General features: G+C 41.1%; 1 protein-coding gene and 1 long non-coding RNA gene across 10 annotated transcripts in view; one reads left to right on the top strand and one right to left on the bottom strand.

Annotated features, from left to right (window-relative positions):
* The window catches only part of DOCK3 (dedicator of cytokinesis 3), a 190,896-nt gene that overhangs the window by 35,632 nt on the left and 136,847 nt on the right, over positions 1 to 18,417 (bottom strand). For 6 of the 9 annotated variants that reach the window (XM_027729618.2, XM_027729774.2, XM_027730111.2 and 3 more), the window contains exons 24-35: positions 16,016 to 16,208; positions 15,381 to 15,508; positions 14,271 to 14,417; positions 12,148 to 12,246; positions 9,906 to 10,000; positions 7,940 to 8,015; positions 7,144 to 7,244; positions 6,823 to 6,881; positions 4,571 to 4,719; positions 2,172 to 2,257; positions 285 to 311; positions 70 to 165 (exon numbers count right to left, since the gene is read on the bottom strand). In XM_027729618.2, coding sequence (XP_027585419.1) covers positions 70 to 165; positions 285 to 311; positions 2,172 to 2,257; positions 4,571 to 4,719; positions 6,823 to 6,881; positions 7,144 to 7,244; positions 7,940 to 8,015; positions 9,906 to 10,000; positions 12,148 to 12,246; positions 14,271 to 14,417; positions 15,381 to 15,508; positions 16,016 to 16,208 — 1,256 coding nt within the window. The remainder of the gene's footprint in view (positions 1 to 69; positions 166 to 284; positions 312 to 2,171; positions 2,258 to 4,570; positions 4,720 to 6,822; positions 6,882 to 7,143; positions 7,245 to 7,939; positions 8,016 to 9,905; positions 10,001 to 12,147; positions 12,247 to 14,270; positions 14,418 to 15,380; positions 15,509 to 16,015; positions 16,209 to 18,417) is intronic. The other 3 variants (XM_027730440.2, XM_027729861.2, XM_027729947.2) reach the window with 2 other exon arrangements.
* On the top strand, positions 273 to 3,015 carry LOC113992840. The gene is made up of 2 exons (XR_003542383.2): positions 273 to 2,311; positions 2,808 to 3,015. It is a non-coding gene; the product is annotated as an uncharacterized LOC113992840 (long non-coding RNA).

The raw sequence follows: 18,417 nt of genomic DNA, 5'->3' as shown, positions 1-18,417 counted from the left end.
CCTGTAGGAATCTGGTACTAAGTCTTCACAAACTTATGCTCGGAATGCATTCCTGGTGGTGCCAGGTACCTGTAGTCAAGCAGACGCTCCATGAGGCGAGTAACTGATGTAACAAAAGAGATTCCAGTCTCCCGCCAAGTTTCCTGCTCAATCTTCTCCAGCAAACTGTTTGGAGATGGAAAGACAGCAGGTGAGGCTTCCAGGGGAATGGCACAGTGCATGCAGACTGCTTCAGGCAACTTGGTTTCTCCCTCATAAAAAAATTCACAGAATTACCATCTTACCTGGGATAAGGCCCAAAGAGTTGGGTTCTACTCCAGGCAGCAGGAAGCAAAGACAAGGAGATTACAGAATTGACAGGGGAAGGAAAAATATCCTCACATTGCCATTTAAAAGATATGAAAGAGCAACACTCACAGCAATACTTGATTCCCACGTTATTACCTGTAGCTTAAACACTGGTAACTGCAGTCAGAAATTGGAAAGGAGTCTAAACCTACTGCAAATACTTCTTCTTTGCTCATCCCTCTGTAAACTTTCATCTCTAATCAGCAACCAACCAACCAACCCTGAATCACAATTTAATTAAACTGGAAATAAAGGCAACCTGTTCCTGCCTAGCAAATTAGACAGTACAGCAAGCACCCATCTCAGGGAGAGAGCTGTGAGGGATGAGAGAAAGCTACAACACTGAAAATTGTATTTAAAAAGTGAAGAAAGAAAGGAAATTTAGATGCTACTTTCCTGAAACTGGATTTCCAGTCAAAGGACTCTCCACTTCTAGGAAAGAAATTCTGCTGGATGTCAGGCAAACTCTTCTGTACTGGATTATTTCCAGCCAAGGGAGCCAGTTCCCTTTCCAGCAGTGTAGCTGGACAGTAGAATTCAGGCTCAACTGTTTTTTCACATAGCATTGATTAATTTGTGAAATTGTTTCCTCAAATTGTTTCCTCACCTTGTTCTCAGAACACTTACTGGCAAATATAAACTAACAGGTTGGTTGCTGGAATTCCAGGCTGTGTTTCTTGGTAATACATCCAGTCACTATCATCTAAAAATAAGTAACAAGCTACAGTCCTTGAATTCTTAACATTTCAGGTAACAAATGTCTTCAACTGGAACTGCACACTATTCCTCTTGGAGGTGAATTAAAATAAACCATAAATCGATATTTTCTTTCCTTTATCCCTGAAATAGCTTTGTGTTATCTGTACTCATAAGGTACCAGGCTTCCCAAGGCTGAATATACACAAATCCAAACCGAATACATTTACTTACTTCTTGAGGATATGCATATAGGAAGGGCAGGATTATCTAGCTTGCAATGAATGAATGTGCAATTGCAAATTCAAAAATACAAGTATTGGTTCTGGCAAAACAGAAGTTTATGCCTCAAATGGCCGGTGTGCTCTTGGGGGGCACATAAAACTGTCTGGAATATATGGCTAAAATTGTGCTAATGATCCCTCTGGCTCACTGGGATATTAACAGCTTTGGATTAACTGCTCTGGACTGTCAAGAGTTCAAAGTAAGTCCTTTTGAAATAAAATAGGATCATTGGAAATGAAATTTGGAGACAGATCAATACTCAAAGATAACTAAGTGTAAAGTCAGACATAAAGTCTTCAAGTTTATCCTTGTGGGTACAAATTGTTGGTGTGAAAGGGAGTGGAGATAGAGTGTCATGATGGACTCTGGAGGGAGCAACTGCTGAACCAACCAAAACATGGCCTTCAAAAATTGGAAGCAAAAGAAAATGATGAGGAAAATCTCCTTTGCTCCAACAAGGTCTGACTTGCAGTGCACTGTGTCTCTAAACAATGCTGAGGCCAGGATTTCATTTACTGCTGTGGAAAAACAAGGGCACCTGTTCCTCTAGCAAATCAGTTTTTGATAGGAGGATGATAACTACTTACCTGTGCAGCCTGACATTAGATGTCACAGAAAGAACACAAAGAATTGAGGGTTTTATATTCTTTTCAGAAATGTAATTGATGTAAGTGATGTATTTCTACTTCCCTGAGCCATGCCATGAAAACCTGGCAGGAGGCCCTTTCCTGCCCTCTCCAGAGATCAGTGCTGTGGCTGACAGCTCAGTGCCCTCTCCACAGCTCAGTGCTTTGACTCTCCCTGGCCCTGCAGACAGAGGAGCAGAAGGTGGCAGAGCTTACAGCAGGCTGAAGAGTTCCCTGTAGTTCTCATCACCTTTTCCTTCGGACACCAGGCTGTCCAGCTTATCGATCAACTCGGCCTCCACCTGGAGGAAAAGGGATCAAATCAATCACTCAGACACACTTTCAATGAACCTCAGGTAAACTGAATCCTGTCCCACAACAGAACATCCATCACCACTGGGCTGCTGTGGTGGTTCTGCTGGGAGGTGATTGATTTCCCACACCCAGGCATCGTTATATTGTAAGATTATTTGTTCATTAAACCCTGTTTTGTCAAGCCTCTCTATGCCTACATGACACATTTGCTTTTCACACTTATATAAAGGGCCACAACAGCATTACTATGTTTCTCTTATTTTAGAAATGTTTTGAATACATATAATTCCCACCCTAAATCTAATACATCCTATTATCAAGTTTGATATCAGATATTCTCATAAAATTGATTCAAGTGCAGAAATCAATGTATCTAACATTAAACAAAACAATTTCAAGTAGTCTGGGAAATGTTGCAGAAAAAACACTTTCAGTACAAATGAAGACAGAGGTTCCCAAAGGTTGAAACCATTTGCAGGAACATGGCTTGTTTTTATTTAAAGACAAGCATAGCTTGAGCTTCTCTATGTTTTTCAGCTGCCAAATTGCAAAAGAAGTAAAGATGAGAAGGAAAAGCAATTCACCCAGTGGCACACAAATGGAGTTGGTGCTCTTGCTGCTGAAATCATTAAAGGGAGACCTGACTTCATCCCTGAATCAGACTGCATTGTTATCCAGCCTCGCTGAAAATCAACCTTGTTAAAACATGAGCTACTGAAGAAAATAAAAAAGGTTTGAAAATTAATTTCCAGGATTTTTATATTTTCTGACAACCAGCTGAGTATTCAAAAGGTGAAGAGAAGCTTGCAATTAAAACACCCTCCCTTTGCTTGTGATCTACAATGACTTGACAGAAATCAGTAATTCCTGTGTCCAGCTATCCAGCATTACACTGCAAAGCAAATAACTCCCTGGTTCCAGCAGATATTGTTAATGAGGTTTATTATATCTTGTGCTATCTTGTGCTATTTAACTATTTATTTCATTCTTAGTAATACAGATGATTATTCCATCTTTAACCTTGGAAAGTTATGATATATGCTTCATAAAACACTGTGGAAATTTGCTCCACAGGTAATTTAAGAAATATTCTTGGAGCTGTAGTTCAGAATACATTAGTGAGCATAAAAACTAAATGAAGATTATGAAGAGCTCATCTTGATACAAAAAATATAAACAGGTCCAGAAACTTGAAGATGACTGTAGGTGTTTGTAACTGTAAATGCCAGAGCAGGGACTGTTCTATTGTTATGTTAAAACAAGTGAAAAGAGGACCATGATCAAATGCCACTGCAATAATAATAGTACTACATAATAACAATAGTAGCAATCAGGGGAGTTGAAGAGGAAGAAAAGCATAAGCTCCTGATAATGTTTTTCCACACAGCCTTTAATAGATCAGGTTATGGGAAAGGTCTGCTGTTCTCCTGGAATGATAGATTAGATCTGGCATTGTAATGACTGTGTGAATAATAATTAATCACATGAATTATGATAATTTAATGATGATTTACTACTTCAGAGCACTTCTCTGCAGATACTTGCCCCAGCACAATGACAATGAAACACTGTCATCTGAGGATCCAGTCTAAGCCAATCCTTCATTATCAATGCTTTGCACTTCAGGATCTGTTTTGCAGTGGAAAATTTAGCAGTTCTCTGACCACGACTGGGAAACAGAATGATGAAGATTTCTCTCCCTGATTTGCAATCACAGCTCACAGCAGGTGGAAACTGCAGAGCTGTCACTGGACTTAACCCTTCCAGGAGAGCTGCTACAGTTTCTTAAAATAAATACAGCTCCAAAGTCTGTTTCAAAGCATGGTATAATGATATAATTATACAACACCACTTCCTAGCTGGAAATTGAAGACAGAGAAGCAGAGATCACTGTTTTCAAAAATACTGGCTGACTCTTACATCTCCATTTTTGGTTCTCAGCCTGGCCCATTCAATGGCTGACTAATAATCTAAGTGAAACCAGTGGGAACACTGACAGCCCAGCACTTACAAAAATTCTCCCCCCCCCCCATCTCTGATGTGCTGAGCACATCCCTCCTCTTCTCCATGTCCATGGGAAATGCAGTTTGCTCTGCAGTGCACTGGTTAAACAATCTTGGGAGTCTTGTAATACTTTTGTGAATTATGCTTCCAATTTTCTATTTTTATATATATTTACTTGACAACATCTTCACTATCAGAAACAGGTCAACAAATACAAACTCCTTGCTTCCAGCTGGACACTGCAGACAAACAGAGCAAAAAAAGGAATACTGGGAATGCTTGGGAGGTGCCTTCACCTGTTTGAAGTTGCCATTCTTTCTCTGCTCCCAGTCCATCATGTCATGGAAGATAGGGATCATGATATTCCGCACTTCTGGTTGTGGGACAAGCGTAACACCAAGAAAGGGGCCAATCATTCCCGGAATAAAGTGAATCTTATGCTCACCTGTACAACACAAAGCAAATGTAATTACATAAAAGCCTTTGTTATCTGCCACTAAGAAAACAGAGAACCCCTGCAATAATGACATGTACAAAGTAGTAGGCATGGGCATTACAAAACCAAACATTCTTTTCCTGAAAGGAATGAAAAACCTGTATTTGCTTTACACCTTGTGAAGTCTCTAAGAGCATTTTTAATTTCACTGAGAAAGCCTTCAGCAAGAATTGTCAGTGCATTTTACTTGCAAAGGAATTCAAACTGTCAGAAATAACCAAACTAAAACATACTAACTGGGGGAAAAGAGGCCAGGGATACTTCTGATTCATGAAGAAGATTTTGAAAGGGCTGGTGAGAACAACAGTAGTTAATAGAACACATTTAGATTTCAAAGAACTACAGAGCTCTTCATCCTTTGGTGCTGTGGCAGTTCCAGTTTCCCAACAGACTTGAGACCAAGTGGAATTGCTGCTCCAACAGAATCCCGAGGCATTTTGCTGACAGCCTCTTCTGTGCCACGTCACTGCACAGTCACAGGGAGTAACTCAAAGGAGCCACGTTTGGAACAGCATTCAGTGATAAATATCTGTATCTACATGTCTAAAACCAGCTTCTCACTTCTCAGTTGAGTTTGTGCATCACTTTCTGGTTATCTGTTATCTTCTGTTCCCACAGAGATGCTCTGGAACTCTGACCAGCTCTGGCTGTATCATCTCAGTTGTGCCAGACAGACCAGCCTTATTCATCATCACAGAATAAGGCATTTTCTTGCTTCCATAGTCTTCTTCCTGACTGTTGTCTGAACTCTGCCCAACTTGCCTTCCTTTTGGGTTGGCTTTGTTTTTGTGTTTGGTTGTTTTTTTAAGCTGTAGAAGGCAGGGCCAGGGAAAATCATCTAGAATCAAGTACACTTATGAAAAAAACTGTTGCACTAATGTTATTCTCTTCTCTTACTTAAAATTCTTGCAGATTTTCTCAAAGATTACAGTGGCATTTTACAGATAGCTCCCCTTCAGCTGACTACCAGCATGATACATTTGTAGTCTTTGTTTTCTTGAACAGCACTCCTACCTGCATTCCTACACATAAAAGGTTAATTTCTGGCTTTTTGAATATATTGTAGCCACATTATCAAGTTATCCATTTTGAATTGTATCATTCCTTTGCCCTCTTAATGATTCACCTGTTCTTTGTATTTGTGATCTCCATCAGCAAAGATTTTGGTATTTTCCTCTAGAATACTAAATGCTTCCTTCTCAAACATTTCCATAGGTATTCCTTTTGGTCCCTGATGGAGACAGGATACTGGCCCAGCTGGACTTGCTCTGATTCAGTTCAGATGTTATTTGACTCTTCTAAATCCCGAATTACCCAAACCCAAGACTGCCTCAGCACACTTCTAAAAGTGCAAGTCCCAGGGGAAAAACTTCCATTTCCCTTTTGAGACCTGTGGGGAGATATAATTTTTCCCATTTTGTAAAATGTCTAGGTCAAACGAATTGCAGAAGTTGTAAATTCAGCACAAACGTTGTGTTATTGTGGGCAGGGCTCTTGTAGGTTTTGGGTTGGGGTTTCTGTTTTCTTTTTCTTAATTTTTAAAGTAGTAACATAGAATTTGTTATGCATACTAAATACCTGAAGACACCAAAAAAAAGCAGCTTTACTGTATTCCACTGCTGGGCTTTATTATCAAACACACACAGCTGTGGCTTAGTCATGCACTTGGCAGTGTTGGGTTAATGACAGGACTTGATGACCTTAAAAGTGTCTTTTCCAACCTAAATGATTCTGTGGGTCTATAATTTTGAATCATCTAAAAAATTATAAAGTTGGTTACAGCTGTGAAAAATTCCCTGCCACTGTCACATCTGAGAAGAAAGCATTCAAATTCCTAAGAATGTATTATTTCAAATAAAAAAGTATGATGGACAGTGCTGAACAGTTTTGGTGGGAGAAGAGAAGTCCTTCCTGGTTTTACACCTCTTCAGAGAAACAAAGTGTTCTGTAATGCTACAAAAAGTTAAAAAAAAGAAAAGAAAATCCAACAGAAATGGGGGAATGGGGGTTTCTTTGGCTTTGGTTGTCAGGTCAGAGGAGGGAGAGACATACCCAGGTTCTGCCACATGCTGAAGAGCTCATATGCCATCATCACTCTCATATCACCATATCTGAAAGAGAAGAGAGACACAACTGCCCATGGAACAAAAACTGGCAAGGCAGTGATGTGAACAAAAAAATAATCCAATTGTTAAAAAAAAAAAATTCAGTTCACATCTATGTCAACATAAAATACCAAACAACTTGACTGAACACTGTATTAGGAGATCTACTTATTTATTGCCCAGGCACTTCCACTCCTAAGTACCATAATAAATCCCAGAAAAAGAAGTCTCTTTTTTGAGGTGGGGACCCAACAAAATATGTCCTTACTTATCCAGAATCTTCTTCCTCTTGGCAGGTGTGGCACTCTCTAGTTGGAGACTTGGCTGGTTTATAAACAAAACTGCCAGGCTGAAATAAGAGTTCCAGACCTGTGACAAGGGAAAGAATTTTGTAACATCACACTCCAAGGACTAAGCTTTAAACAAGTGTAGAAAGACATATGATCCTTTTTGTAATCAAGACTTAACTTAATCACTATATATCTTACAATGGAGATACTAAACTCTTAAGGATATTAATGGATTATTTAAAACCTACTAAGAACTTAAAAAACTTGAGCCCTCCTGTGTGCACATGTCCCCAGGGACATTCTGGCAGCTTTGCCCTACTAACTTGCTGCCCATCTTCAACTACATCAGACACAGGGACAACACTGTCTAAGACCCCGTGTTCCTCCCCTTTTTATGTCAGCAGCCAGAATGAGAGACCTTTGGGAGAGGAAGACCATTAATACCCCAACTTCAGGAGGAGCATTGCCTGAGTTTCCATTCCATCAGCCATCAGTCTGGAAGCCAGCACATTCCATTAGCTCCACTGCTCATGGAGATAGTTGTTTCCTTTACAAAGGGCTCAATCTCCCTGATTTCATCTCAGGCTGTATCTGTTCTACTTCCCCTGCATTCCACAGCAGATTCCCACCCCTGTCCTTTATCAGGTCATCTTCCTCACAGACACCCAGATAAACGTTGCAAATATAATCAGCTAATGCAGAGAGCAGTTCTTGCTCCTTTATTGCTGCTGGTTTAAAACGATGTCAGAATGTTTTCTGAGAATCAATTCTTACTTTAAAATCGAAGTCTGTTTCTGTGAAATTCTTATGCAGTGCAGAAGACAGGTACTGAACTGTTGTAACTATGATACTGCAGGCAAAAACAAAGAGAAGAAAACAAAAAGAGAACATTTGAATCTGGAGTACAACATTTTACAGTGGTTGGTGGTGCTGGTTTAACTTTAGGTACAGAGATGAGCATTCTTTTTGTAATCACTGTGAGATTTGCACAGAAATCACCTTTCTTTCTGTGCTTTAATGAACATACAAAATTAAGAACCTTCACCATAATTGTAACTTCTGAAATTCACACAGTAGCATTTAAAATCCTGTCTATTTTGCATGGCTGGGCCCTATGACCTCCAACGAAATGGAAGAAGACACTGCTTCTTATTTTACGCAGAAAGATTTATTTTTTTCCCCAGAGAAGAGCAACTCAAAAAGTTTGAGCTATCTTTGTTCTTTGCTATACAATGGTCCTTTGTCTGGCCTCACATTCAACTCAAGATATTTGTATTTTGCCAGTTTTTGATCCTGTGGGGTTTTTTTGTGGGTGGCTAAATACACCTTAGTGAAAGGCAATCAAGGCATGTGATAAATTCAGGAATTAATAAATACCATGTAGATAAGGCAGTAATAGTATCAAAAAAGCGAGCACATCTGATTCACATGCAAGCAATACTCCAGTAACACTTCTAAATATACCTGTGAGTGCAAAGGTTTGTGGCAAAATAACACCAAAAGGAAGGGATAACCTGCAGCATCTGAGGGAGCTGCTCTCTCACGTGGGCTTTTCTTTTCCTACAGAACTTCACTGAGTCTTTACGCTTGAAATACTGCAATGCACTGCTTTCACTTCTCATTAGCAGGGGGGACTCAGAGCATTCAGCTCAGCTGAGCAGGCAGCCCTTAGGAACACTTCCATGGGGTTTCCTTGTAATGGGAACCCTCTGGTTGTCTTTCAGTCAGTGGTAATTCCACAGCCAGTTTAGCTAAGGAGACTACTAAATAATTCCAGCCACCCTGGGTTGAGCACTGCTGCCAAGCCCAACAGCACAGAGCTTAACCCATCACAAGCAAACTGAGACAAAACAAAGCATTAATATGGGAGATAACAACTGCATTGAGAAGTATCTCTGTGTGTAATGCTCTGGTGCCATCGCTGGGCTCTGCTCCTCCCTTTCCAAAATACCTGAGTCCTCCCTCCAGGTCGGTTCAGGGGTGATGTTTATGGGAAGGTACAGATGTTCAATGCAATGATTCCCTGAGCAGGGGAGGGAGAGGCCTGTTAGCAGCCCTTGGTGTGGGGAGCTCACTCTCAGGGCAGCTCCCTCATCTTTGGCTCTGAACTTCCAACTCTTTGATGTCTGTGAACACTGGCAGAGTTTAACTGTGGGGAATTTCGGCTGGACCGAGACCCTAACATGGAATGAGAATACGATTGAGAACGAAGGCATTAGCCCTGACAAACTTATCCATGTACCCTGAAAGAAGGGAAAAGCACCAGGAGGAAAGCTGTCCGTGAGAAACAAGAACTTGTTTTGGATAAAGTGACTGAGCAAGACGTAAACATAAAAGATAACAGAACAGATGTGCAGAGAGACTGTGGGAAAGAAAAACTGCCAGAGTCAACCTATCAGCCCTGAGATTGTGTTGCTGTGTTTGAAATTAACCTATCTGTAAAGAATACCTGTGCCTAAGAAATGTATAAAAGGAGCTGTAAAAGTGCAAGCTGGTGCTTTCTTCTCTTCAATAAACCTTTCTAGTGGATTTCAGTGTCGTGTCCGTTCCAACAGCGACATTTAACAAACAGAACAAACACAGAGGTTTGGTCCAGAGTGTTAAAATGACAGCAGAACAAGGATGAGCACTACAGAATTCCTGTCTTGGTCCCAGCCTGATGAAACACAGCATCACAGGTTTTAACTGCCTGAATTGTGACACAGAAATGTCAACACTTTGCACCTGCTTCTCTACTTACTTGCTGGTGAGCAACCTCATCACCATCCAGTCTCGAGGAAAGACACTCATCTTCATCAGGTTCCGAAACACACAGAAAATCTTCAGGAGGAACTCCTGTCACACAGGGGAAAAAAATTAAACATCCCCAGCAGCTGCAGATTAATCTATTTTCTTGACTACAAGAAAGGCAATTCAACTAAGCGTGTTCCACTTGAGCTTTGTGTTGCAAGGCCATTCAGCTGGAAAATGGAAGCTATATATTTTTGGATATGGCTCTGTTCCTTTTGTTTGCATCTAATACGTACCGAACAAGTTGCAACTTCTTTTAAATCTTAACTTCTACAGTAAGATGAAAATCCTCCTATGTGCATAATTGTATATGACTTCTCACATTATCACAGAGAGTTCCAGTGTCAATTTGCAGCTATTTTCAAATATACTGGACTCATGATCACTTATTTATGCATTCACTTAATTAATTCATCTGTCCAAATCTCTTTGCACTTACGTCACAAATTCGAGAACAAACCACACACCCAAGCCCAATAAAACTCCTACACACTCTTTTTAAAATAGTAACTGAAAACCCCATTTCTGGCAACATGCAGCAGCAAAGAGCTCTCATTCAGGTGAATATTTGCTTTCCAAAAAAAATCCCCAAACCTGAAGACATTGCTGGTTTTTGACTACCTGCACCTCTATGTCTGTACAGAACAACAGTGAGGATTAAACATGCCAAATTTTCGCAAATTATGATTTTATTGTTTTATTTCCACATAAAATCAAGATGGCACAGAAAGTAACAGCACAGGGTTTCACCAAAACCATCCTACCATTATGCCTTAATGGGGGGTGTGTGATTAATATCCTGGTGTAACTGAGCACGGAGTGAAGCATTAGAAGGTCCTTGACTTTTGGCCTTATTTTGCCCTTTGTGTAACAGTGATAAGTGAACATAATGCCTTTCCATGCCAGAAAAAATACTGAAAATATTATTATAGTAATATCTGAAAGGGGAAAAAAAAGCAATATATTTTATTAGGTCAACTGAGAGCTGAAAAAACATTTGGATATAAAATCTTCAGCCTTTGTTCCTCTCCTGGAACAGACCCTCAGATTATCAGAGATGCAACAGTGTTTGTTCTTATGGCCGTAAAGACAAATTTCAGTTCAATGACCTTTTTCATGGGTCTGACATAAGAACTATAGTTCAGATAGCTTTTAAAATAAATATTAAAATGTAATAGGAATTAATTTACCAAATCATTTTCCTGTGAACCATTTGAAAGTTACCAGAAAGGCAGTAATCTCAGACAACTATCAACCTCAGATACACTCATTCCTGCGACCTAAAGGTAAGAATTTTATCATCCCAAATTCATCTCCCTGATTTATTCAGCCTCCCTATATACACACATTTAGAAGCTGAAAGCCTATTCAGAAAGCACTCCTCACTGTTTCTCCATTTCATTTCTTAAGGCAACAGAAGTTCCTGCCACATCACATTGTTCTTGTTGTGTATATTTTAGTGAGTGCCATGCTAACCAAAAGCATTTTACATAAAAGCTTGTCTTTATTTATAAGATTATTCTGTCTTTTAAACAGGCTGTCATTGGAGATACTCCTCCTCCCAATGGAAGCCAAGGTAAAAAGTTTCTGCTTTTGTGAGATGTGCCATTTCAAAATGTCAGAGGCAAAAAGCCACCAGTGAGGTGTGCACCCCTCCTCAACCCCTGCTGTTCCTGGAGAGCCCTAATTTAAGTTAATGTTCACAAAGAAGGGTGCAGCAAGTAGAGTGGTAAGGTTACTGCTTTCCCAAAAAAGATTTCATCTGCTAGAGACATTTGTATCCCCCAAAAGGCCTGAAATTCTCTTTTGGCATAAAATCAATGCTCTTTGTAAGAAAGCTCCAATGCATATTGAACATCTAGTAAAATGCTTTACAACAACTGACTTCACATTCACAGGATTAAAAAAAGCCCTGTTCCTCTGAGCGTGTTTTATATGGTACAATTACGACATCCTTTATGTCGAACAAATCTATCTTGGGACTTTATTTGCTGTTATAAAGCTAATTCGGTGCCCTGTGGTCTTAAATGTTTCTTGCGACACAACACCTCTGATTACAAAAGTGAAAGGAAGATCCCTGAACAGAGTGCCAGTGGATGGGAATGATCAGCAGAGCAAGTGATGGGGGAGAGATTCCCCTCTGCTCTCCCATTCTGAGGGAATCGCCCTACAAACATCGTATCCTGGTGTACCTTCAGTTCATCCTTGCTTTGGAAGTTGTCCAGTAAGTGCTGGAAGTGAGTGTCTGACATCTGACGAAGCAAAGATAAAAGGCAGGAGACATATTCTCCCTGTTGACCAAATGAGAAACTCTTTGATTCAGACAATCTTGAAATTTCATAAATAAAAAACTTAACCCGGGGGAAGGTATAAAGGGAGGGGTCTGAAATGGCCCCAATGCCTATGAGGGGAAAGCTGTCATGCAGAAATTAAAAGTATTGCAGGTTAACAGTTTCTCAATTACTGTTAATACACAGGAATACACCTCTCAGAGGCTCCTCCACAGATACCAGTTTTAAAGGTTTTTTAACAAATGTTGCAGTCTTATAAAAAATAATTTTGTATTATTAATACAGACGTGAATGAACCACCCTCCAAGCATGCAGGTTTTGACAATCACCTTTTTCAGGCACTTAATAACCAGTGTCTATCAGAGGTGTGACTGCAGCTCATGCCGACATACCAGGAATTATTGGGACTAATTGGCTCAGACGCTCAGACCAGTGTAGCAGTGACAGCTTGGGATCATGCTGGGCTACAGAAGGTGTCTGGAATCTTGTAAATATATGGCTTATTAGTGTTCACCAAGTTCTGTGCTGTCATAGCTGCAGTACTGACAGGATTGCAGTCAGATACCCTGAGTACGGTGTGGATAAGCCCACATGAGCTACAATTACATTTCTGCCCTGCAAAGCAGATGCCCCCTAGCCAGTTACCACAGCATCCCAAAGTGTTTTCCAAAGAGGAGCTCCCCCATTTTACAAATCTGAAAGCAAAGCACAGAGAAGTTAAGCAATCTGTCCAAGAGAACAAAGCAAGGCAGTGCCAAGAACATCAGTACTGGGTGTTTTGACTGCCAGTCCCTTGCACAACACTGTTTTTTTCTGCAACAATGAGCAACTAATTTTTAAAATATACAGACAACATTCTGAGCAGTATCTAGTAAGAATCCACATATCACTGTGCTGTGATGTGTAAATTCAGGAACAAATACGAGGGGATTTTAGACTTGGGACTGCCCATTCTTTTTTTTTTTTCTTCTAATTGACTCAAGCATCTACCCAGAAGTTTTGACAAAGGTTGTTCCAATAAACTTTACAGGGTTGAACTTCATTAGGAAGAAAGGTATGCTTTTCTCTATGAGGTGGCACGTGGTAAACAGCAGTAAGTCAAATGGCAGGAATAAAGGGAATCTGAGAGGTTACTGGACATTTGCAAGCCAGCCCCTTTCTTGTTCTGTATCAAAGAACATCTCATCATCTGAGCTAACAAGGGAAGATAAGCCTTGTGTGAGAAGGGTACCTTAGTGCACATCTGCCCCCAGCAGCACCGCTGAGGCTTCAGCCACTTGACAAAAAAGCAAGTCTAAAAAAGGGATGTTCTGAACAGCAGCTCAACATCCCACAATGTGCAAAAGCTGCATTAGAGACTCCGACAAGCAAAAATAGACTGAAATAGGCTAGAATAGGAAAGGGCACAAATCCAGAAAAGAAGAAAGCTGAATGGCAAAATTCTATTCCTTTTCTTCTCTTCCATTGCACAGCAAAGAAAAATTTCTTCCCTGTGGCTTATGCTGGCAGCCTGGACACAGCCTGGACACTCCCTCTTTCCCCACCAAGCTCAACAGTTCACTTGACTTAGGATCTCTTAATTTCTTTGGAAAAAGTATAATAAATAAATACTCTGGGACTCTGGACAGAAGGTCTCCAGGGTGTTTTAGCAAAGGGACAATCACTGAGCATTATCACATTCTCAGTCTTGGGAATCACAACCTCATGCTCATCTAGCCCTTGGTGACATCTACTTAGGGGTGAAGCTCGAGGCAGCTCCCCAAGGCCTCAAGTTTTAATTAATAACTCTCAATCAGAGCTGCAAAGACAAACAAGAAAATAACCTGGAAAGGCACAAAAGCTTCCTGAGCTCCACTGCTTCCCGCAGTGCATGGAGGAAGGAACGGGTTTGTGGCTTATTAAGGGAAAGAGCCAAAGCCCTGGGTGTTCATGCAGCAGGGATGATGATGAGGTGCCAGTGGTGGTGAGGGACTGAACCAGAGGTTAGAGAAGCAGGAAATAGAAACTGATTGTTAGTTACTAACAGTGATTTCTGCTGTGCACTGCGGGCAGCGCTGCCCTCTTACCGCCTCCTGAGACTGCGATTTACTCATGATTGTAAGCAGAGTTTGTAAAAGCACGTCCAGGAGGCTCTCCACCATCATCTCAACCTCCTCCACGACATCTCCCTCCTACAGCAAGTGGTGAGCAAACAGACAGTTAGAAACTGGGGAGAATGGAACTGGCAAAGACAATTTTGCTGAGTCAGCTATACCACAAGCTCATCTGGATAGAGAGCTCCGTAAGAGAGGCTCAAAGTGCAACCAAATTCCTCAGTGGTCCCAGATCCTGTTGTTCTGCCAGCGCGTGTGTGCGTTACCTCGACACTCTCTGATGGAAACATTCATGGTCACGGCCATAAAGGTAAATCTATAATCAAAGGTCTAGAACCACAATGGGATCAAATTATGTTCAGGAACCTTTATTCCATGGCAGTATTATTTTAGTTGATTTCCATGATACCTTCCATCTCATTCCTTTCACACAGAATCATGACTTGTAGTTGGAAACACACATTGAATTATATTTAGCACCATGAGCTTCCTACTTTAGAGTCAGCTGGGGAAGTTTCCCCAGCCCCTCTTTGTGAGCATTGCTTTAAATGATCTGGTTACCATTTGAGATCAGAGTATTATGACCATCAAAGCTGGGTGTTTAAACTCAGCAGCAATTTCCAGAACTAAGTGGGATTTCATTGATTGGATAATTTCAGAGTATTCTCTTAATGTGAATCACAAAGTGCTAGTTACTGTCTCTTGCAGAACTACAAGTCCTCGAGCTGTGTAGAGCTTTTAAACTCCACTGACATCGAAGTTCTGGGCTTGGATGAAGAAAATTAAACAGTGTCAAACCTGGTGAATGTGTGTGCGTTTTTCTCCTTTTAAGAGCAAGAACTCTGTGTAATCAGAATGCTCTGAGTCACACACACAGATCCAGACCCTCATTTCAGATGTTCTCCTGATGACAGTTAGCAGAATTTTGTTTTTAAAAGTTTCTTCGAAAAACCTGTATTAACCTATAAAAATCTCTCAGTCTTCATTTTACTAAATCAGTGGTGGAATTAAAAAAAAAAAATAATCAAGCAGTAGATTTACCAAAGAACTGGTCTTGATTATGGAGAAGATACTACTGAGGATCCCAGAGCAGATAAGTAGCTCCTTCTGCTGTCGTAGGTGAAGGTGAATGTGGTGAAGAACTACAGGTAGCAGGATGCGCCGGGACTCTGAAAGAAGGAAAATAATTTCAAATTTAAGGAAAAAAATATCAATGAACAATTACAATAGATGGTTTAAACAAGATTCTGTGCTGTTACCATCTCACTGAGAAGAATAATTTGAGTGCACTAACTTGAGAGAAGATAAACCCAATGGTGCTTTTTATCTCCCACTATTACCTTCATTACTTCTTTCATTCACACTTTTATGTGTGAAATAAACTCACAGTCTTCAACCGTTTTTCATTCAGTTCTTAAAAGAATTACTAGAAGGCTGAGCTGAAGAAATACTGAAGTTATACTGTGAAGATTAATGATACTTTTAAGGAATGTGGTGGGTTTCTCACATGACTATCCCCCTGTTTCTTTAGGCATAAGAAGGAAAGGAGGTTTTCTTCCTACCCATGGCAACAGTAGCAGAGCAATGCAAAGCATCAAGTGAGATCTGGCCAAATAACACGATGTGTTTGTGCTCTGGGTCAGCAGCAGGACTGGCCCTGGGTGCCGGTGCCTCACCTGAGAAGGAGAAGAGGCGGCTGTCGACGGTGCGGGCGATGGACTGGAGCTTCACCACGTCCATGGACTGCCCGATGTGCACAGTGCTGGGCATGCTGCCCAGGGTGCCCCGCACGAACTCGGCCACCTCCTGCACCGTGAACATCTGCAGCAGCTCGTCAAAGATGGCGGGGAAGGAGTTCAGCAGAGCGGCCTGGGGAGGGACGGGAACTCTGTCACTGCAGCCGGGGCGGTGAGATGGGAGCAGCAGCAAAACTGAATTAAGGGTCTGCCAGAAGGGCTGCTATGGCTGCTGTTCATGTTTTTGTGATTCCTGAAGTTCGCCGTGAACGAATCACACGTAGTATATAAACATCAAGTGCTGCTGCAATACTCTCACAGTAAGTGGAGCACACAGGTACAGCTTCAAAGGCTGCACTTCAGGACACAGCTTAAAACACAGGAAAAAACTGAGGTATCAGAGGACAAAAACAGTCCATTTCTGTTGAGTTACTTTTTTCAATAAATACAACACTTGCTTCTGATTAGAGTTCCACACAAATTTTTTGTACTAAACAACTACCCAAGACAGTTAAAACTCTTCAGAAAATATCCTGAAGAACATGCTGGCAGACCCTTAACCACAGCAGCACTGCCATGTGACATCAGGATTTCTGCAACAGGGGGTGGGGTGTGATTTCACGTGAAGGAGGCATCACATCATGCGAGTGCACATGTGATTCCTGCAGTAACAGATATTTCCAGTAAGCTGGAGTTATCCTTGGAAGTGCTTCCTCAAGTGCAAACAGTACCAGCACAACAGCAACAAAACCCTCTTCATCTCCTATTTCCCATTTTTCAATTAATTTCTTCACAAGAGTGGAAAATTCCATGCACTGCCCTGTGCTGAAGATGCACAGACATGATGTCCTACCAGAAAACTGCCACACACCTCTAATGTTTTATAATTCTCTTTCTTCCTCTGTATCCTAGCCAAGGTCCATACCTGCTTCCTCATTATAACCACTTAAATTCCTACATGGTTGCTTTCTTGAACTGGCCCCACTTCCACTCTTCCCTTTGTGTCATTTCCACCTCTCCTGCCCAAAGTTCTCCACACAAACCACACTGAGTTTCTGCAGAAGTTCAGATGTACCAGAATTTGTGCAGATCTCTGTTCAGCTTTGCCTTTCCAGAATCTCACCACTTCAGTATTCTCAGTATTTCCTTTTCCTCACAGACTTGTTTTCCCATTGCATAAACATTTCTCTACCTCCCTCATACTGACATGCCTCCCCTAATCCATGTAATACCCAGCCTCGTCCTTTGCCGAGTCTGTGTTCCAAGTATCTTTTCCATCAAACAACAACAAAATCTATTTAATAGTGTTTGAGCAAAGTCTAAGTTATTTTTACAACTAACACTGCAGAGCTCATTAAATTATTCTGAATGTAAGTTTACCTCTTTCAACACCTCATTTTGTTACCATCCGCTCAGATTACACAAACCCCCACAAAGCCTCCCGGGTGTTGTCACCTATTTGTTGCTACATACATACCATGTACTAACAAAATCAACAAGTCTGAGTCATCTCAACAGCTCATGGTACTCTTGGAAGGCTGGAACAGTCACAAATCTTTATCTTTGGGATAATACCAGTGAAATTACAATGCTGGCCCCCTTACAGAAGTTTTCCTCAACTTTCTAGCTATTATTTGTAAAGCAGAATGATTTCTGTATATCCAGCAGCAATCCGAGGGTATGTATGGGATCTCTTCAGGAAGCTCTGAGCTCCCTTGAGGTTTCATCATTTCATCAGTTCCCTGAAGGGCCCATTTTTGTGCAACACCCTAAAATAGGCTGGAACATTACTCATGTCAAACTAATTGCCTGGAAGGAAGGAAATCAGTTTTACTCTCGTTGCTGGAAAGAATTATACTGAGATCTCTCAAATATCCTGGAGACGAGCACAAGTGTGAGGGAAATTATGTTTGCCAGGGCCTCGAGCATTTCTATAGGTATTTACCAGTTGTCCAGATTTCCAGAACTAATAATCAAATATAAACAAATCCTTGGCTCTCCTGAACAATTTGACTTACAGAATCTTGTGTACACCCTCAGTACTGTCTTTTCAATGTGTGGATGCCATAAACTGTTCCATTAATACTGAAATACTCCACATCTCCTAGTTTCAAAGTACCAGCCACTTAAACGTGAAATTCCAATTTATATGCAGGAAAAAGAGGGTTTGGGGTAAGGAAGAGAGATTAATTGGGAACATCCATGACAAAACACTTGTGCAGCTGTGGGGTCGTTACTTACACAGTTAAATGACGGCCTTGACGTGCCCCCACATTTTTGTGGGGCACAAGTCCCGGCTCCGCTCGCCTGCCCTCCAGGCTGGGAGGCCTATGGGGCAAGTG

This window comes from Pipra filicauda, unplaced genomic scaffold, assembly GCF_003945595.2.
Source record: "Pipra filicauda isolate LSUMZ 115617 unplaced genomic scaffold, ASM394559v2 scaffold102_size2360937_pilon, whole genome shotgun sequence".
NCBI classification, from domain to species: Eukaryota; Metazoa; Chordata; class Aves; order Passeriformes; family Pipridae; genus Pipra; species Pipra filicauda.
This window is presented reverse-complemented; position numbering and strand designations above follow the sequence as displayed.